The 18,249-nt window shown below is 42.6% G+C and overlaps 5 protein-coding genes across 5 annotated transcripts; 3 read left to right on the top strand and 2 right to left on the bottom strand.

The window, feature by feature from the left end:
* Positions 1-1,567: 1,567 nt before the first annotated feature.
* On the top strand, positions 1,568-3,655 carry Bfra_003710 (putative l-threonine 3-dehydrogenase protein; the record flags this gene model as incomplete). The annotated part of the gene is made up of 7 exons (XM_037334116.1): positions 1,568-1,599; positions 1,881-2,019; positions 2,250-2,265; positions 2,566-2,644; positions 2,697-2,785; positions 2,835-3,377; positions 3,430-3,655. 7 exons carry the CDS (start codon positions 1,568-1,570, stop codon positions 3,570-3,572), a joined length of 1,041 nt encoding a protein of 346 aa, XP_037194203.1. The 3' UTR covers positions 3,573-3,655.
* A 984-nt stretch (positions 3,656-4,639) lies between these two features.
* Bfra_003709 (putative potassium sodium efflux p-type atpase protein) lies at positions 4,640-8,129 on the bottom strand (the record flags this gene model as incomplete). The annotated part of the gene is made up of 2 exons (XM_037334115.1): positions 4,640-7,028; positions 7,099-8,129. The coding sequence occupies 2 exons, from the start codon at positions 8,127-8,129 to the stop codon at positions 4,640-4,642; spliced, it is 3,420 nt and encodes a 1,139-aa protein (XP_037194202.1).
* A 1,446-nt stretch (positions 8,130-9,575) lies between these two features.
* Bfra_003708 (putative lysophospholipase a protein) lies at positions 9,576-11,048 on the top strand (the record flags this gene model as incomplete). The annotated part of the gene is made up of 6 exons (XM_037334114.1): positions 9,576-9,682; positions 9,801-9,933; positions 9,985-10,115; positions 10,209-10,500; positions 10,562-10,793; positions 10,918-11,048. 6 exons carry the CDS (start codon positions 9,576-9,578, stop codon positions 11,046-11,048), a joined length of 1,026 nt encoding a protein of 341 aa, XP_037194201.1.
* Positions 11,049-11,540: 492 nt separating this feature from the next.
* Bfra_003707 (putative phosphatidylserine decarboxylase protein) lies at positions 11,541-15,236 on the bottom strand (the record flags this gene model as incomplete). Its single annotated transcript, XM_037334113.1, has 5 exons — positions 11,541-11,726; positions 11,784-12,535; positions 12,602-14,819; positions 14,886-14,930; positions 15,054-15,236. The coding sequence occupies 5 exons, from the start codon at positions 15,234-15,236 to the stop codon at positions 11,541-11,543; spliced, it is 3,384 nt and encodes a 1,127-aa protein (XP_037194200.1).
* Positions 15,237-17,407: 2,171 nt separating this feature from the next.
* Positions 17,408-18,228, top strand: Bfra_003706 (uncharacterized protein; the record flags this gene model as incomplete). Its single annotated transcript, XM_037334112.1, has 3 exons — positions 17,408-17,543; positions 17,944-18,056; positions 18,103-18,228. 3 exons carry the CDS (start codon positions 17,408-17,410, stop codon positions 18,226-18,228), a joined length of 375 nt encoding a protein of 124 aa, XP_037194199.1.
* Between the last annotated feature and the right edge of the window lie 21 nt (positions 18,229-18,249).

Here is an 18,249-nt window from a genome sequence, read left to right as displayed (position 1 = left end):
TTATTATGACGTGAAAACACGATACTCCCTCACACATCCTGCGACTTATTCTCTGCTTTTCTTTTCATGACTGTTTGATTTATTTGACTTCTCGTATGAAATTGATAATTTGGTGAAGTTGACATTGTGTTACTATGAACTGATCTTGATATTAATGCACACGTTAAACTTTTTACCTAATGATCCCAAACGAAACGCAGCGGCCCGGACACATTCTATGCCACATATCACTCGGGTCTTTCGGCCATGGAAGATGAAGGAAAGGTCAAGGGAGATCAAAGATTCAAGATTCAAGATTTCAAATGGAAGCTCGAAACTTATCAACATGTGGTCAGACCAGGCAGGTCATGCTCGTTCATGTAATTATTTCAAAAAGTGTTTCGTTGTTCATACAGATGGAAGGTCGGCCTATGAAGTACTAGAAACCGAAAAAAGCAACCCCACCAATATCCCCGCGACCTTTTCCGATTTTTGACCCACCTAGAGCAACAATCTGTAGTTGATATCGTCATCGTACTTCTGCTCGGTCTTACTCTTTATTTTGATGTCCATTTCTGACCATGATATATTCGGAATTTGGATGTTGATATCGATCTTCTGGTGTTCCGTCGATGAGTGAAAGAGTTTTGTGGTGGAGATGGGCTAGAATATCAAACAGTCCAAATCCATAAAAATATCGACGATGTATGTAAAAATGTTGGTGACTCGCGAGAAACGTGGGGTTGCACGATTATTTTTTGATCCTCACATCCTATTGCCTTTCGTGGCGTTTAGATGGCTTGACAAAGCTTGAGGAATGGATGTCCGATTGGTGCTTGATGCCTTGGTAACGCGCTTTTCCTTGTCGGGTTTTGTAGAGGAGGGGTGGGTGAGTAGAATCTGGAGGATGTATATTGTTTTTCTGTTGACGATGTGCGGTGCATCTTTTTATGTTTGATGCTTCTCGATCATTCTCTGAATCCTTAAGAACCGAGGAGAATTAAATGTATCTTGTATTCTGCGGAATGCCTTTCGATGATTGATATCAGACCTCGCCGTAGCTATACCTCATCAATCAGCGGTAACAGCAGTAAGAACAAGTCAGTCGTAACGCCGTCTAGTCCGAACTCATCATGTCGTAGCTACCTAGCATTATTAGGTACATATGGCTTGCGCAGTGCCTTTCAACTCGCACCAACTCATACCTTAAACTTTGTTATGGAGCCAATTGCAAGGAACCGCTCCCACGAACCACTCAGCTAGTCACTCCATGATCCAAGTAAGATTGATGGAAACATTTCCAGATGATTCAATGGCGGGGCATCCAACAACAACAGGATCATAATCATTTCATGCTAGGTACCCCACCCCACCATGACAAGGGGGGTTGGCTGTCCCTCCCTCTTTCCATATCTTGCGTAGCTTCATTACTATAAGAAAGCCAATCTTCTTCTCTCTCGTCTTGCTTTTCTTCTTCATACCATTTGAAAAATAATACCCTCAACAACCTGCCTTCAAAAGATACCCTACTTTAACTCTTTAATTGTTGAACTTTCTTCAAAAGAATCAAAAGATCATACCAGCCGATATGTCTCTCCCAACTTCCATGAAAGCTTTGAGGTATGTATACTGTTCTTGTTTCGGTGAGGGGGTTTGGGGTGGCATCGTGTTAGAAGTATGAGTGTATCCAGCAGATGTTTGATGATTTCAAATTGTTTGCACGGCTAGTATCGATTGAATGATTCAAACCATTCAATGATTGAAGCTGTTTGACAGATTGAAGTATTTCGAGAAATCGAGAGCGTTTGATACACTAGAACCAAACACATTTCTATCCTTTCACCACTTGAGAAGGCACATCAATTAGGAGATTGAAGCTGACTCGATTCGATTGATAATAGATACTCCAAGCCAGAAGAATACGGAATCGTTGAGGTTCCTCTCCCAAAGCTCCGTGATAACGATGTCTTGGTAAAGGTCAAGGCCTGTGGTGTTTGCGGAACCGATTTGCACATCCACGAGGGAGAATTCATTGCAAAGGTAAGAGAGAAAGACTTCGCGTTTATATATGTGAATTAGAAAGGGGTGATGTGATATCTTCCCCACCATGACGTTTTATTTGTTAAGACGAGTATGCGGGTTGAGAATACACACCTGGATGGGTACCTACACCTAGGTACCTTGAGAGGTCTACGTGCTTTAAGCTAAACATATTGGGATGAGTTTATATATCTTATAAGAACCAAAAGCTAATGTGACGTTATTTATAGTTCCCTCTTATTCCTGGTATGAAATACCTTCCTCCATTTCTTCGTCGATTCCTTGCTTTGAATATCCGATTTTCTTTGGCTGGTAAAGACAGTTGCATATCTTGGCGAGTGCAATGATACATGACATATTTGGTTGGGGATGGGAACACAAACTTTCTCTCCAGTCATCCTCTAGTGGAGGATTGGTCATCTGCAGACTAGTCCCCAGGATACAACCAGTGTGGACATATCGAAAGAATTTCCACTTTGGTTCCTACCTCATAATGTCACATTCCATCAAGACTTTGATCAAGCATCTAACATTGGGATCTAATAGGACATGAAACTGTCGGTGTTATTGCTGCTACTGGACCTAAGGTCAAGGGCTTCAATGTTGGTGACAGAGTTGTAGCTGAGTGAGTACTTTTCAAACATATATGTGTGTTCAATTTACTAATCTATTTACAGTAACTCCGAACTCTGCGAGGAGTGCTTCTACTGCCGTCGTGGTCAACTCTTGTTGTGCGAGAACTTCAACGCTCATGGTGTTACTATGGGTAAGCTAAATACAAATTCCAACTAGATATCAAAGCTAATTCAATTTAGATGGTGGTTTCGCAGAGTACTGTGCTTACCCAGCCGCTAAGGTTTTCAAGATCGAGAACCTCTCAGATGTTGATGCTACCCTCCTCGAGCCAGCCTCATGTGCTGCTCACGGTCTTGAGAAGATTGCACCAAAGATGGGTTCATCCGTTCTCATGTTCGGTGCTGGACCAACTGGTCTCGTTCTCGCTCAATTGCTCAGACAAAATGGTGGATGCAAGGTTGTCCTCGCCGCTCCAGGTGGTCTTAAGATGGATCTCGCAAAGAAGCTTGATGCCGCTGATATCTACATCGAACTTTCCCGTGATAACCCAGAAGCTCAATTCCAACAGATCAAGGATGAGTACAAATACGGTTTCGACATCGTTGTTGAAGCTACCGGAAGCGCTAAGATTCTCGAGGATGCTATCAACTACGTTCGTCGTGGTGGTAAGCTCGTAGTCTATGGTGTCTACAACAGCTCTGCTAGAGTTACCTGGCCACCATCCAAGATCTTCGGTGATGAGATCACCATTCTTGGTTCCTTCTCCGAGACTTACATGTTCCGTAAGTGTTCCTTCATCTTCTGTACACTTATTCTGTGACTAACGATATACAGCTGCTGCTATCGATTACCTCGACTCAGGCAAGGTCAAGGTTGAGGGTATTGTTAACAAGACCTTCAAGCTTGAACAATGGGGTGAAGCTTTGGAGTCTATCAAGAACAAGAGTGCTATTAAGGCAGCTATTGTTTTCGATTAGATTATGTTGGTGTGTAAAAGTGGGAGTTGAAAAAATGATACGATGTGATGTTTTGCTCAGTATTGAGAAATATTATACCTTTAAAGCGAGCCATTAGAGCTAGATTTACGATTAAATGAAAAATAATTTACTGTATGCATGTTTTCATGGCTTGTGAATTTTTCGTGTATGTTGAGGCCATCTATTTTGATTAATTATCATATCATGGAGGGTTTGCACGCGGGCACCTCAATGAAATAATTTTTCAGGTTCAACAATTGATTCGTTTGTTGATTCTAGCTGTTGAGGTGCATATCTGTGTACAAATTTGATTCATTTCCTTGATTACCATTCTCAATCTCAATCACCCTCCTCCTCTCCGTCATCATCAGCTCACTGATCTGAGAAACTTTCAGTTCCTACTATTCTCAACTCATCATTCTATCAAAATAGACCCAAAAAAACCCCAAACTAAAGTCTAGGCTTAATGATTTTATGTTTTATATGTTTTATATGTTTTATATGTTTTATATGTTTTATATGTTTTATATGTTTTATATGTTTTATATGTTTTATATGTTTTATATGTTTTATATGTTTTATATGTTTAGTCAGTCATACATACGTCTTCACTTTGAATTGAACAGGTTCCTTGGGAGTTGGAAAGTGATAGTGGTGATAACGAGTTATATCGATGTTTCGTGGCTTAAATATAGATTGGATGAACGTCTGGAGTTTTATTGAATACTTGGGGGTTCTTTGGGTTGTGAGAGGACGGAAGAATGAAATGATAAAAGAATAGAGGAGGTATGGATGGGGAAAATCAAGGGCAATGAAATAAGGGGAGGAATTTGGAGCGATTTGTTAAAAACCGAAGGGGGGAGGGGGGCCAAGGTTGATGTTATGGTCGATTGGTTGTGTGAACTATAATCTTAGAAGATTGTCAAAGTACTTTTCATCTTTCTAATCCTTCTCATTTTCACGAATCTGGAGCACACTTCTTTTGTAATCAAACTTATTAACCTATCATTAAACGCTGTTATTCTATGCTATGTTCCACTATCAAAACAAATCGTTAAGCGTAAAACCTAAACCGCTGAATCACCACTCAAACCCGTTCCCACCCTAGATTCCTTTTGAACCATCGACCTCGTCGTCGGCGCCGAACTCAGACTACCCATTCCCGCAATCTTCTCCTTGACAGAATATTGATCCATCGAAGATCTACCGATCGAAGTCGTCGACTTCGCAAATGTAAAGAAGCCCTGTCGCAATCCCAATTTGCGATCACGTTCAGCCTCTTCCTCATCAAGCTGCTCGAACAATCCAAAGTATCTCTTCGTCGCCTTCCACGCTTCGATACCTAGGACGAATACGAAAACGGCACCGAAAGCTAACGACCATTCCCATGTAATACCCACATGTTTGAAGACCGAAGTATTCAAACCCGGAATGTAGACTGCGGGGAAGACAGACAAAGCACCGATGACCACAGCCCAGAACAAGAAACGGTTCTCATACACGTCTTTGAAGAATGGGAATGAGCTTTCGGAGGTGGCGTCCAGACGAAACATGCTGCGACGGATGGATTTGAATTCCCAAGCCGAGATGAGGATTAACCACGTGAGCTCTGCGAAGACGGCCGCGCGAGCCCGGAAGACCGGTCCACAGGTTGGTCCATAGCTGCGGTTGCAATCACTGCCTAGATTTCCGTCGTTGACTCCGTAGATGATGATCACGAATGTAAGAAGTGTGCAGGCTCCCATGAGGATACCATAGACAACCATATCGACGAGAATTTGTGTGGTGAACACACCTCGCTTATTATCGTGAGGGGGGCGTCTCATCACGGTCGAACTTGCTTTTTCTTTTCCCAATCCAAAAGCGGGGAAACTGGATGTAAGCATATTGATCCAAAGAATCTGCAATGGACTCAATGGGAATACAGACTGTCTGTTAACATCTTGGAAACCGAGACCAGCAATTAACAATATCACTTCTCCCACATTGGACGAAAGGAGATGGAGTACGAATCTCTGGATATTATCAAACATGCGACGGCCTTCACGAATAGCTGATACGATACTGTTGAATTTATCATCGAGAAGCACCATCTTAGCTGCGGATTTGGCAACGTCGGAGCCGGCGATACCCATGGCGATACCGACGTCTGCTTCGGAAAGACTAGGCGCATCGTTTACCCCATCACCTGTCATCGCCATGTACAATCCTCTCCTTCTCAATGCATGGATCATACGCGTTTTAGTATCCGGTGCACAACGAGCGAGTACTAGAGGGAGAGTTGGAAGTGCGTCGATTTCTGCATTAGTGAGGTGATCAAAATCCGTAGCCTTCATAACGACAGATGCGGAAACTCCAGCAGACAATTGTCCAAGATTTCTTGGGATGATACCGATTTCCTGTGCGATAGCTTTCGCGGTAGAGGGATGATCTCCAGTGAGCATGTGAACTTTGATACCGGCTTGAGTACACTCCCTGATAGCATCTTTTGTCTCATCGCGAGGTGGATCGTAGATTCCAACCAGGCCAAGAAGTGTAAGATCTTGTTCCACTTCACCTCGTAAAGTCTCATCATTTGGATTCTTGTCTTGTGATGCAGCAGTGGTCCAAGGTTTGGCGGCTACTGCAAGGACTCGCTGGCCTTGTTCGGCAAACCTGTTCATTTGTTGAATTATCGATTCCTTTCGCTCGTCCGTCATTGTCTCATTAGTATTTCCACTTCCGACAGAAGAACAGAGATCCAAAACTCTCTCGACAGCTCCTTTGGTGAAGACTGTATGCTCTCCATCTGGTCGTTGATAGATAACAGACATTCGCTTAATGCTACTATCGAATGGAAACTCGGCAGTTTGTTTCCATCCTTTGCTTTCGAATACTCTTTTTCCAGATTCGAATCGATGAGTGAATACTTGCAGAGCAATTTCTGTTGGCTCGCCGGTCGTCTGCCACTTTTTCATCGTCTCGCCTTCTACTACTTCATGTTTAACCGTGGCAAGGTTACAAAGTGCAGCAGATTGAAGAAAACTCTCAAGTTCCGGTACAATCTCGGCTGGTTCTTCCTCTTGTTCTGACGATGGGTTCTTTCTTTCATCTCTAACCGCTTTCTCGGCTGGAATATCAAATTTTAGAGCAGCAGCACTGCGCTGAGTATCGAAATCTATTTTCGCAGTCTCGCTGGGAGAATCTGGTGTCTGTATACCTTCGGACTTGAGTGGTGCTTTGGTAACAGTACCCTCGGTAGGATTATTGGGATCCATAGAATGATTCACGGTATAGATTCCGATTTTAGGAATCCATACTTTCTTAACAATCATGGCCCCTTGGGTAAGTGTACCGGTTTTGTCGGAGCAAATGTTTGTAACTCCTCCAAGTGCTTCGAGGGCTGATAGATCTCGGACGACAACATTAGCTTTACGCATAACGGTCATGCCAACAACCATTGTGATTGTCAAAACTCTGTATAGTGTCAGTCGTTGTATAACTTTAATGTTGCATCTCAAGTGAACAGCAGGGTGAGTGTACTTACGCGATCAAAGATTCTGGAATAATAGCAATACCAGTAGAGATAGCATAAATAGCCACCTCATCTGTGACGATGAATCGATTTACACCAAACACGACAATTGCCAGTAGGATTGCGCACCCAAAAAGGATATACGCAACCTTACTCAGCTTTCTCTGCAAAGGAGTACCTTCAGTAAGTCCCAAGAACTTTCCAACAAAATCGTAAGTACGTCTAGCAGCTCCCTTGACCGGTTGCGCTTTTCCATATTTCTTGTAATTCATCGATCTCCCTTCCTTTCGTTGTTTCTTCGTCGTCGAAGCCGCGATCTTTCCAACCTCAGTTTGCATGCCTGTAAATACAACAATTCCTCTTCCGCGGCCTTTGATAACTGTCGTGGTGGAATATGCCATATTGTTACGATCAGCAATGCCAACTTGCTCTTCTGTTGCCGCTCTCTCTTCAGTTCCAGGCACACAAATCTCATTCGAAGTAATCTTCTCAACTGGCTCAGATTCTCCCGTCAAACTCTTCTCTTCACAGGTCAGATTCATAGCTTCGAAAATGCGCAAATCGGCCGGTACCGTGTCTCCTGTTTTCAGAAGTACGATATCACCAGGGACAACTTCTGCACTGGGAACTACAATGACAGACCCATCTCTCAGCACTGAAGCCGATGGCGAAGAAAGAGCTCTTAGAGAATCCATTTTCTTCTCTGCACTGAATTCTTGGAAGAAACCAATCATAACATTTAGTACAATGACTGCAACCAAAACACCCCCTTCAATGTAATCGCCTACGCCAAAACTAAGCGCCATAGCGAATACAAGAACGAGAATCATGGCGTTTGAAATTTGTTTTATGAGGATTCTATACCAAGAGATGGAACCGCCGGTATCAAGCTCATTGGGTGGGTGTGAAGCTTGTATCGATTGGACTTTACTGGCAGTAAGACCCGTCTCGAGGTTGGTAGATAGTTGACTGGCGGCATCTTGTGGAGTGAGAAGGAAGGCGTGCGGACGGGTGGTATAGGATGTTTTCTCTTGAGATGCCATTGTTGATAATTGTATCAGGCAATGTTTGGGATGTGTGGGTATCTTAAGATGTGTATGTATGTATGTGTGTGTTGTATGTATATGAGATGTGATTAAGTATTATATTAAACAAAAGGATATAATCATCTATTCCTAATCAAGGGAATAGTAGGGAATCAAATCGTGATAATCAAGAGATAATTCTTAAGTGAATACATCCAGACCTAATGCGGGGTAACACATCCTTATATATTCCTTCCAGAAATCCCAAAGATCATTTATCTTGCTCTTTCCCACCGTATCAGCCTATGATGGACCTTCCTCCAAGTCATCAGGAAGCTACATTGGCGAAATAGCCAAGAGCCTTGAAGCCAAATTTTGGGAAACTTGTACCTATCATCGTAAGAAAGAACGACGCGATGAGCTCATTAACTCATGGCACTTTCTTAGTTCTACTCACACAATCTCTTTGTATGGATAGCATCATAAAGGTCCAAGAGCCAAGGCTTCTTGGTTTGGGCAGTCTTAGCTGGGTTTGGCTTGGTCCTCCCCGCATCGTAAATTCCGCTCGGAAACGGAGTGGAAAATTGTCATGGGAAGAAATGACAAGATATCATTGGATATGTGTATATCACGTGACTACTTGGCGCACGTGCTAAGCCTTTGTTCAGTGGCGAAGTCGGTCGAAGACATATTTTGTGGAATCTTGGCTCGTATGAACGAATGAGAGACTGTATTTTGTTCTTGGTACTCTTGGTGGTGATGAGTGAGTGGTGCCGGTTTCCGCCATTAATAATGAGACTTCTCATGGCGGAAGAGCGTTTGCGGCTTGTTGAGGTGATAGATGACTATTAGAGAGTGATGCCATATTGCTCGTCTATCACGCTCTCTTTCCTACTTTGTAAGTATCGGCTAGTTGCGATTGAGAGGAATTCGCAATTGAGGAATATTGAAAGCCGTTCAAGAGGTAACAGGTGAATATGCCGTGGCTGGAAGGATTAGACAAGCTGATGTGAAAGAGGAGATCCAGCCAGGTCAGAAGAGATCAGATCAGACTTCAAACAAAAGCAATCATCTGGAAGGAAATCGATACACTATATATCTCTACCATTCAAGCACCGTACACAATTATCCGAGTATAACTTTGCGGAGAAGGGAATACATGGACTCTATACTAGTAATATTCCATCCATTCGGGAAAAGTTTCTCCGTCCCCTTCCCCGCATTTTCAACCCCTTCATTCTGAGCCCAATCGGAGCTTTCAGCGAGGTATGCATATCGCCATATATACTTTTCGGAAAATATCTCCAGCGAGAATTGATGATCGTACCTATAGCTAGAGGAACGATATACGGTGAGGAGGTGTGATGTAGAGGGTTTATCCTTTTGTATATATAAATACTTAGACAAGTCGTCGATTGTCTCAAGGTCGTTTTGACTACAAAATTAAGATTTCTCATTTTCAATATGAAGTTACTCAGTACTGTCTGTATTATTTCTGGATTAAGAACCATATGGGCATTTCCTACAAAAGATGTCAAATCCTCTTTCAGTTGGGAAGATACCAAGTACTTGTAAGTGAACTAAATACACGGAGTACCGAAGAATTTTATGACTCCTATGTCCACCCGTCGAGACAGTCCTTGTGAAACGCAACCCAATAACTGCCAAAATTCTAACCCTCCATACCAGTCTCGCATTCGGTGATTCATACACATATGTACAAGGAACATACGGTCGACAAAACTACTCCTTCGTTGGCGATCTTCAAAATTTCTCATATACTCCCGCCCAAATCTTGAGTAATAAAATAATCCAAAATCAAGTATTTGTCTTCTATATCTCAATTTATACATATCACTAACACTGTAATTAGCTTGGAACATCAGCAGGCGGTCCAAACTGGGTCGAATACCTCACATCCTGCTTTTCCGGTCTCCCATCCCACTGCAGCAAAAAACAACTTTGGGATTTCGCCTTTGCTGGCTCCGACGTCTCGACAACCTAGTGAGTCTTGTTCTCAAGTCCTTCCCAGAACAATCTCCACGTGCCACAAACAATATGTACAAAAATCCACTAATCCAAAAACCCTACATCTAGCACCCCCCTCCACCACAACTACACCGTCTCACTCGAAAACCAAATCCTCGAATGGTCCACCTACGCGCAGCCAATCATCCCCATGGACCCCTCCAAGACCCTCGTCGCCATCTGGATCGGCATCAACGACATCGGCGACACCGATTCCTACACCTTCCCCTCGCATAATGCCACCGATTTCCCCTCCGTCTACACGAACATCATCACCACTGAATTCGCAGCCATCGAGACCATCTACAACGCTGGTTTTCGCAAATTTCTCTTCATGAATCTCCCCCCCTTACAGCGCACCGTAAGTTCTCAACACCCCACAACTCCACATCACACCCCTACTAACCTTATCCCCCCACTAGCCCCCCAACCTCATCCGTGCCGCCGGTCCCCTCCCCAACACCACCATGCTCACCTCCTACAACCAAATCCTCAACAGCAGCGCGCTCCACTTTGCCGCCACGCACCGCGGCACCAAAGCCATGGTCTTCGACACCTTTTCCTTTCTATCTTCCGTGCTAGATGATCCCGCGCCGTACGGGATCAAAAATATCACGAATTATTGTCCGAGATATGATGCGCCTGATATTGCTAGTGAGTTTCTTTTTTCTTGAGTTTCGATTTCTATCCGCAATCCCATTTTTCATCGTCCAAATTTCGCTTCATACAAACGACGCATAAATATGACCCCGCTCCAAACCAACTAACCCCCTCCCAGCAAACTACGCATCTTACGGCTGCCTCCCCATCCCTGACTACTTCTGGTACAACACCGGCCACATAACCTACCACACGCACGAGATTCTTGCCAAGGAAGTTGGCAAGTTTTTGGAGGGTCAGAGTTGTTAATCGAATGACCACAGATAGATAGGTAGATAAATAGTTCGACTATGTCAATATCTATCCTTGTTGTTCTTGATTTCTGTTTCGACATTAATACATTTCCTAGTATAAGTATACACACACATTCACACCACCTCAACTTAAAAACCTGTGACTGAATTATGTATCGATAAAAATCTTCGCTCACAATTAGCTACATCGCTATCATATATTGATTCTCATTCCATTCCATTCCTTTCATCTTCCATGTATATCCTGTAAGACATCGATCCATTGTATATTTTGATATGCCCTATCAATCCTTCCTCCCCCCCCCCCCCCATCCATATGATATTTCACGTCTGCACCCCCGACCCCCAAACCCATCAATATCAAGAAACGCCCGCCGTTCTCCTAATTCCCAACTCGACTGAGCACTTCAATGTCGAATTTAATCAATATTTTCTTTCTCCCTTCACTCCCGTCTACCTCACTGTATTCTTTTCACCAAACCAAAATCTATCCTGCCATACTAGCCGTTGGTGCCTTTCCCGTTAGATTACCCCCTTGATTTGAGATGCTACCCTCAATTCTCCTCTTTGCCTCTGCTTTTTCGGATTCGGTGATATCTTCTTCATTCTTTCGCATATCAGGTGTATGTTGACCTTCACTTGGATGGTGACCAATAGACATACCCACACGAATCTATTCATTTACCATTAGTACAATTTCTTTCAGTACGAAATAAATCAAAAAACTTACCAAAGTTTCCAAAGCCTGACTCGAATTTCCTACCAAGTCATCATCATATCTCATAGCACCATCTTCAAACAGAAGAAGAATAGTACTACCACCAAATTTGAAGTATCCGAGTTCTTCAGCACGTCTAACATTTTCACCTCCCTTTCGAGTAATAACTGTACTTCCTACCATCATTGCTCCTACACAGATAACCATAACTCTTCCATGTTCCAGAGAATCAATTGGGATAACCACACGAACATTTTCTCCATACACATCAAGTGCGGATCGAATAGCCATAGGATTGACGGTATAATATTCTCCTTCAATGGTTTTTGGAGTTCCCATAACACCATCAACTGGGATATGGAAACGATGATAATCTTGTGGAGCGAGACGGAAGACACCCAATGAACCATTTGTGTATCGTTTTGCGTCTTCTGGATATGCATTACCAAGGAGTCTTTCAATCGAAAATTCACGACCTTTAACCCAAATCTTGGTAGCTTCATCCATTCTGTTGAAGACAACTGATCTACAATCGGCAGGTGAAACGATGATGCGAGGATTGTCTGGTGCTGAACATGGTCGTGCATCTGGTTTGAGTTGACGATAGAAGAACTCATTAAAGCTCTTGAATTGTTCCAATGGGAGTAGAACTTCACTCATATCCAATTGATGGAAATTGATGAACTTCTGAATTTCTGCTGCCGAAGCAGGATCGTCATATTTGACACCCTGTTTGAAACTCAAGCCTTTAAGAAGCTTGCGAACTAGGATCATGTTAGCAATTGTTCTACTAGGTTTCTCACTAAATATATAATAAATTCCAAACATACTTCTCTTCTTTTCCATCTCCTTAGATTTTAATCCTTTATATAGCAGCCTAATACCCAAACGAACATAAACACTCATTCTCTCTTCATTAATTTGTCCAGTGATACGATCTTGCACAAGAATATTGGCAGAGTTTGCACCAAGTTTGTAACCACCGTAGGAAATCTTAGTGATGACCTTGGAGTACCATTTGCGTTGTGCTTGACTAGATGTGACGAAACCAGCCATAACTAAATTATCGACCTGACGCCAATCTTGACTAGCACAGGTAGCAATATGAGTGATGATATCAGCATCAGATCGTTTGTTAAGACGAGGTTGATGACAGATTGGGCATTCTCGAATTTCAACCACGTGTTCTTCAGTCTCATTATTGAGATCATCCGAGTCCAAAAGTTCACCTTCTTCTCCAGGAGTACCTAACTGGTCGACAGATTGTGTTGATGGGTATGGATCATCAGATCCCTCCGTCTGGAATCTATTTGATGTAGTCTCTAATGGTGCCGATGTCTCGGTAATAGCTGCATCTGTAGATTGATCTCCTCGGGTTCCACCAAGCTGACTTGGTAGAGCGTGTTTCATTGCTGAAGTATCGGGCAACAAATTTCTCATCTTATCCCCAATATTAGTTTCCTTGGTCTTTTTCTGCAATTGGTCCTCTAAACAAATAACAGCTTGGTCAACAGTCAACTCTGAAGATTGTCCATCTTCATTTTGTGAATGGAAGCGTCTAAAGAATCCATCAATAGTGGACTCTTTCAAAGTCGAGCCAAGTGTATCAAGCATGGTCGTAAGTTCTACCTTACTGATACATCCGCTCTCATCACTATCATATTGTCTGAGCATTGCCCTCCAGAATTGCTGTCGTAAAGCCGGGTAAGGGGCGTATTTAGCTTTGATGAATAAAACTGGACTATGTTTCTCTTCCCACTTTTCTGCATTTTTGAGTTTCAACGGAACTTCGAATGAATGTAAATCGGGATCACCAGATTGCTCGCTTGATTCTTCTGGCTCAACGACTGGGGGCGGTAATAGAGAATCGTTCGGAGAAAGACCTGCTGGAGTGGTTGCTGGAACACTGGTAGGAGCAAGAGTCGGCGTAGTTTTACTGGAGGTTCCTCCGTTATTCGTGTTTGAGCTTGACAACTCCTTCTTCAAAATTGGACGTCCCAGTTTGTTTAAGCTTTGTGAGGATGTAGATCTTGACATTGGCAATTTAAATCGAGAGCCTTTTGCTTGAGGCTGCTGTACGACCAAGGTACTGAGATTAGGGGGATCTCTCATAGCGTAAAGACCAGTTTCTGGATCAGCTTCTGGAGCAGTGTCGGTGATATCCTTGACTGGTAATACAGTCGAAGCGATAAAATCGTTTCCAGACAATTTATCTCTATCCACAACTGTGAACGCAAGAGAATAGGTCTGCTCATGCCTCAGAACCTGGAAAATCATCTTCTCGTTGAAGATTGGATTTAAATTATGCCGAACAACTCTAGTTCTGTACGTTTTCTTTCCCAAAGATGCAACCACGAAAGGATCCATATCGAATGATGTTCTCGTCATATTTCGCTCCGGCGGAAGATCTGTAACCTTGCCAATTTCCAGGAAAACAATTCCAACAACCTCGCTGTCACCAGAAAATTCATATGCATTCAATTGCTTCTTCTTCCTTAGTCCCTTGAGTCGCAATCTCTTTTTTCGTTTCTCAGGATTCTCGGGTTTAGATGGATCATCGGTTTCGTCACTTGGCTCCGTGCCCTCATCGAAATAATCATCTTCCGTCATTTCCGTACCAGGTGTAATTGAATCTAGTTCTCGTAACGGCGTAACTAAACCAGGACTCTCAGCTCCCACCAGAGTTCTGAATTTCTCTAGAATCTGAGCAGAACTGGCAGAAGGATTGGTAACATCGTACAAAGTGAATTGAAGTTGGACATCGCCGGAAACATTGCTATCCTTCTTTCCGCCAGGTCTTTTGCTCTGCAGAGGGTACCATGCCGGCTCTTGTTCGTGCGAATCGTTGGAGAATATATCTTCTAACGCAAGGTCGAATTCGCCCAGGTAATCCTTTCCGAATCTATCCTTATCCCAACAAACGCAATCGAGAAGTAGAGAATTTGTGCCGGTAACTGGCAATTGTAAAGTAACGTTCCATTCTGGATTCAATGTTTTCTGTATTGTATGAGTTGTGCTTTTTTCGTCTCCAAGTGTAAGTACTAGATACTAGAATCCGCATATCAGCTTGTGTGTTCCTGAGCTCATCGCCACGATAAGGCGACATGTACTTACAGGATCAGAAGTCCCGCTCTTGTCCTTTGCTGCCAAATTTCTAGCCTATTTGTAAATAATCGTCAATATAAGTATCCCAATAGTACGCTTCATTAGAATCAACATCCAGAGACACCATTCCCAGCTTGCATGAAGTGAGAGACAAAAGTGGATTCAAATCATCCATACCTTGAGAACAACAACTTTCAATACCAAACCATTGACTTTGATACCGTTACTATCGGGACTCGAATCCCTTCCACTAGTTTTATTCTTCATATTGTTATTGTTGGTATTCGGAATTGGGCTTGTGCTTCGAGAACCGGTTTTGCTGTAAGTTTTGAGGCGATTTGGTAAAGAGATGCGGACCATGGTGAAAGAAGTTCCAAGGTTTTGGGGTGGTGGTAAAACGAGGGGCCAAGATTGTAATTCACCCAACCGAAAAGGGACACAGAATAGCAGGTATGTAGGTAACAGTAACGTCAAATGTAATGTATGTCGATCGATTCTGTTTGTCTCCTTGGAATTAAGTTTCCGTGCTCTTCGTACTTCTCTGTATTGCTCGAAAAAAAAGAGAAGAGTTATTAAAAGTGTAATTGGTACTTCAAATCGAAAGTTTCAGATTTCTTCTTGGGTTGGTATGCGAATTGGAGATTCTGATGTTGTGGGAGGCAGGAGGTAGGTGGGTACACTGTATGTAGGTATACCAAGACACTTCCGGATGGGAAATATCGATCAGATCAGAAGCTTAAAACAAACAGTATTAAACTCAAGGTAAGTAAGAGAGTGGGTAGGTAGGTAGGTAGGTAGATAGATGAGTAGGTAAGGTTAGCACTTATAACAAAAGAACACAAGTTCCCAGAACTCTCATCACACCTTCCAATTCTTCCACGGGTAGGAGAATTGAAGGAGGGAATTCAAAGCTTCGATCGATAATCTCTCATATGAACAGGCTGTCTGGTTGTTTACTGGGTATTTCAGCTAAAACATATCTTGGCATATCTCCGTAGTGGACTGCTGTGGTTTTATGGTTCTGTGGAACTTCTTGAGATTTTGGATTGATGGATGTTGATACTTATTTTCAAAAGGATTAACTCAAGGATTATTTGGCGCTTTTTTTTAATTCGTTGCTTGAACCTTCCCCTGTTTGATCATATAATTTCGGGTTCTTCTGCTTCTTCTTCTTCTTCTTCTTTCTTTTGCGACAGTTCTCTTGGACAGATCTCTTTTGATGGTACCTTACACCATAGATGGTAAAAGACTAACGAGTTCCTTTTTTTAGACGAATTCCCAACATTGGTCGGTATACAAGCTCGAAGAGTAGAAAGTGTAAAGCAATTAATCTATGAGATGGAAAGACAGCGGGGTTGTTGTGAAGGGGTTTAAAAGCCTCATAAAAGGATAAATCTCCGTACAGGGAGGGAGGAATGGAATTTAGATGGGAATTTTGATGAACTGAATCCAAGCCAGGGGTAAAGTTGGAATGGCTAGTGAGCACACGTTATTTTAGTTACATTATCTAGTTGGATTCAACATTGAATCGTGATACCTATAGGTAATGATTCGTATATGTAACCCTATATGTACATGTACATGTACATGTAAGTAGATACCTATACATATACATGTACAGCATAGACAGTTCAAATAACCCGTTAACCATTCGTTTGCTTGTTATCCTTTGGACTAGCAAGGAATAATTGACATATACTTTTGATCATTTATGTCATTGCACTGCCAGAGAGTGCCGTCAGCGTCTACGGGTTGATCAGATCATTCTATCTATCTATCTATCTATCTATCTACCTACCTGTCTGTCTGTCTATCTACCCCATTCCATTCCATTCCCTTCATTATCAAACCGTTGGACTGAATCATGATGAATATTTAAATGGTCTCAACAACATTGACCCAATCCCAAAATTGTAACCCAAGCCATGGGATAAGACTGGTTCTAACAATAGCTATGGAAATCCCCAACACCATATTACTTTTTATTGTACTGGTGTACCCGTCTGAAACAGATTGTCCAACAAAAACCAATCCTCATGCATCCTCATCTCCTCATCTCGTTTGAAGACGGCATCAGCTATCTACCAGTTCCTCTCCACCAAAATGCAAATAATTGCGAATCGAATCTTACCTCTTTCATGTCTAGCTTCTTGAATTCGTATTCCCCCGTATTCTCCTTATCCGCTTCCCCTTAGTAATAGGTCGGTTCGCTACAACTAGTATCTACCACAGTAGGACAAGTATCACGGACAATCGGAAATCGGAAAGTAAATCAAATTCCCTCTGCCTTTACCGCATATGGATCTTCTTTAAATAATCTCCTTCCCTTTTGCATCATACCTGAGTCTCTCTCATCCATTACCTAAAAAGTAATCTCATTCATAAATGCCTAACTCCAAGTGAGTTCATCAGCCACCCAATCTTGACATAAATATACACGAGGGGATGCAAATCTTTCCCAGAGATACACATTCCCATTCACATTAATAAAACCCACACGTCCAACAGGCTACAGTATCTGATCGATCGTAATGTTGGCAGAAGAAGCCAAGCACTTTGCCATTTATCCAAGCTTTGCACGTCGTTCGCTTCCACCCGGTCTTAGCAAATCACTCCAAGCTGCGTACGGGAAAACGCGTCCGCATCACCGGGAGCTAGCATTTGACAGTAATTTGGTAAAGTAAAGTATAATAAATAAATAGCCGCAAATAGTAACAATAATACCTAATAAGTATCTAAGTATTTGGTATTTTCACTTACTCAACTTTAGAAACGGACATTCATTGAATGAATGTACGATGTATTCACGGAGGCGCGCAATCGATTACGGCGCGGCTGCTTGGAAATCATCGGTCATGCAATGCTGATCTATAAGTGTGTTCCTATTGGCTACGATACTTCAATCACTCTCATTTGATACCTGTTTGATCAATTGATTCAACACCAACCATATGTTGAATGACAATTCAACGATAGCGATAAAAAAAAAAAATACACCTGGGGTTTTGGATATTGCACAAGGGACGACGTCCAGATCATTGGTGTTGTTGATATTATCATGGAACAGGTAACATCGATGTCTTCCACTTTGCTGAGCTTATCGATAAAGATTCAATCGGGATCTCTACGATCGGAACAGCAACCGGGCCAGATGAGGCTGCGAGCTCCATATTCAACCATGTAGGTGAACATCGCGCGATTTATATCTTGAACGCCATCGATCAAGAGCCAAGTGTTCCTAAGTTGGGCTGAGGCTTTCGAAGTCGGAGAGGAAGTTGTGGGTCTCTTCGACAACCTTTCTATTGGTCTCGCGGCACACACTTCCCGACAAGACAATTGTCACAAAGATTAAACTTCCTTTCTAAGGAATGTT

This window comes from Botrytis fragariae (assembly GCF_013461495.1).
Source record: "Botrytis fragariae strain BVB16 chromosome Unknown tig00000045, whole genome shotgun sequence".
NCBI classification, from domain to species: Eukaryota; Fungi; Ascomycota; class Leotiomycetes; order Helotiales; family Sclerotiniaceae; genus Botrytis; species Botrytis fragariae.
Note: the sequence above shows the minus strand (reverse complement) of the source record. Positions and strands in the feature narration are given on the sequence as shown.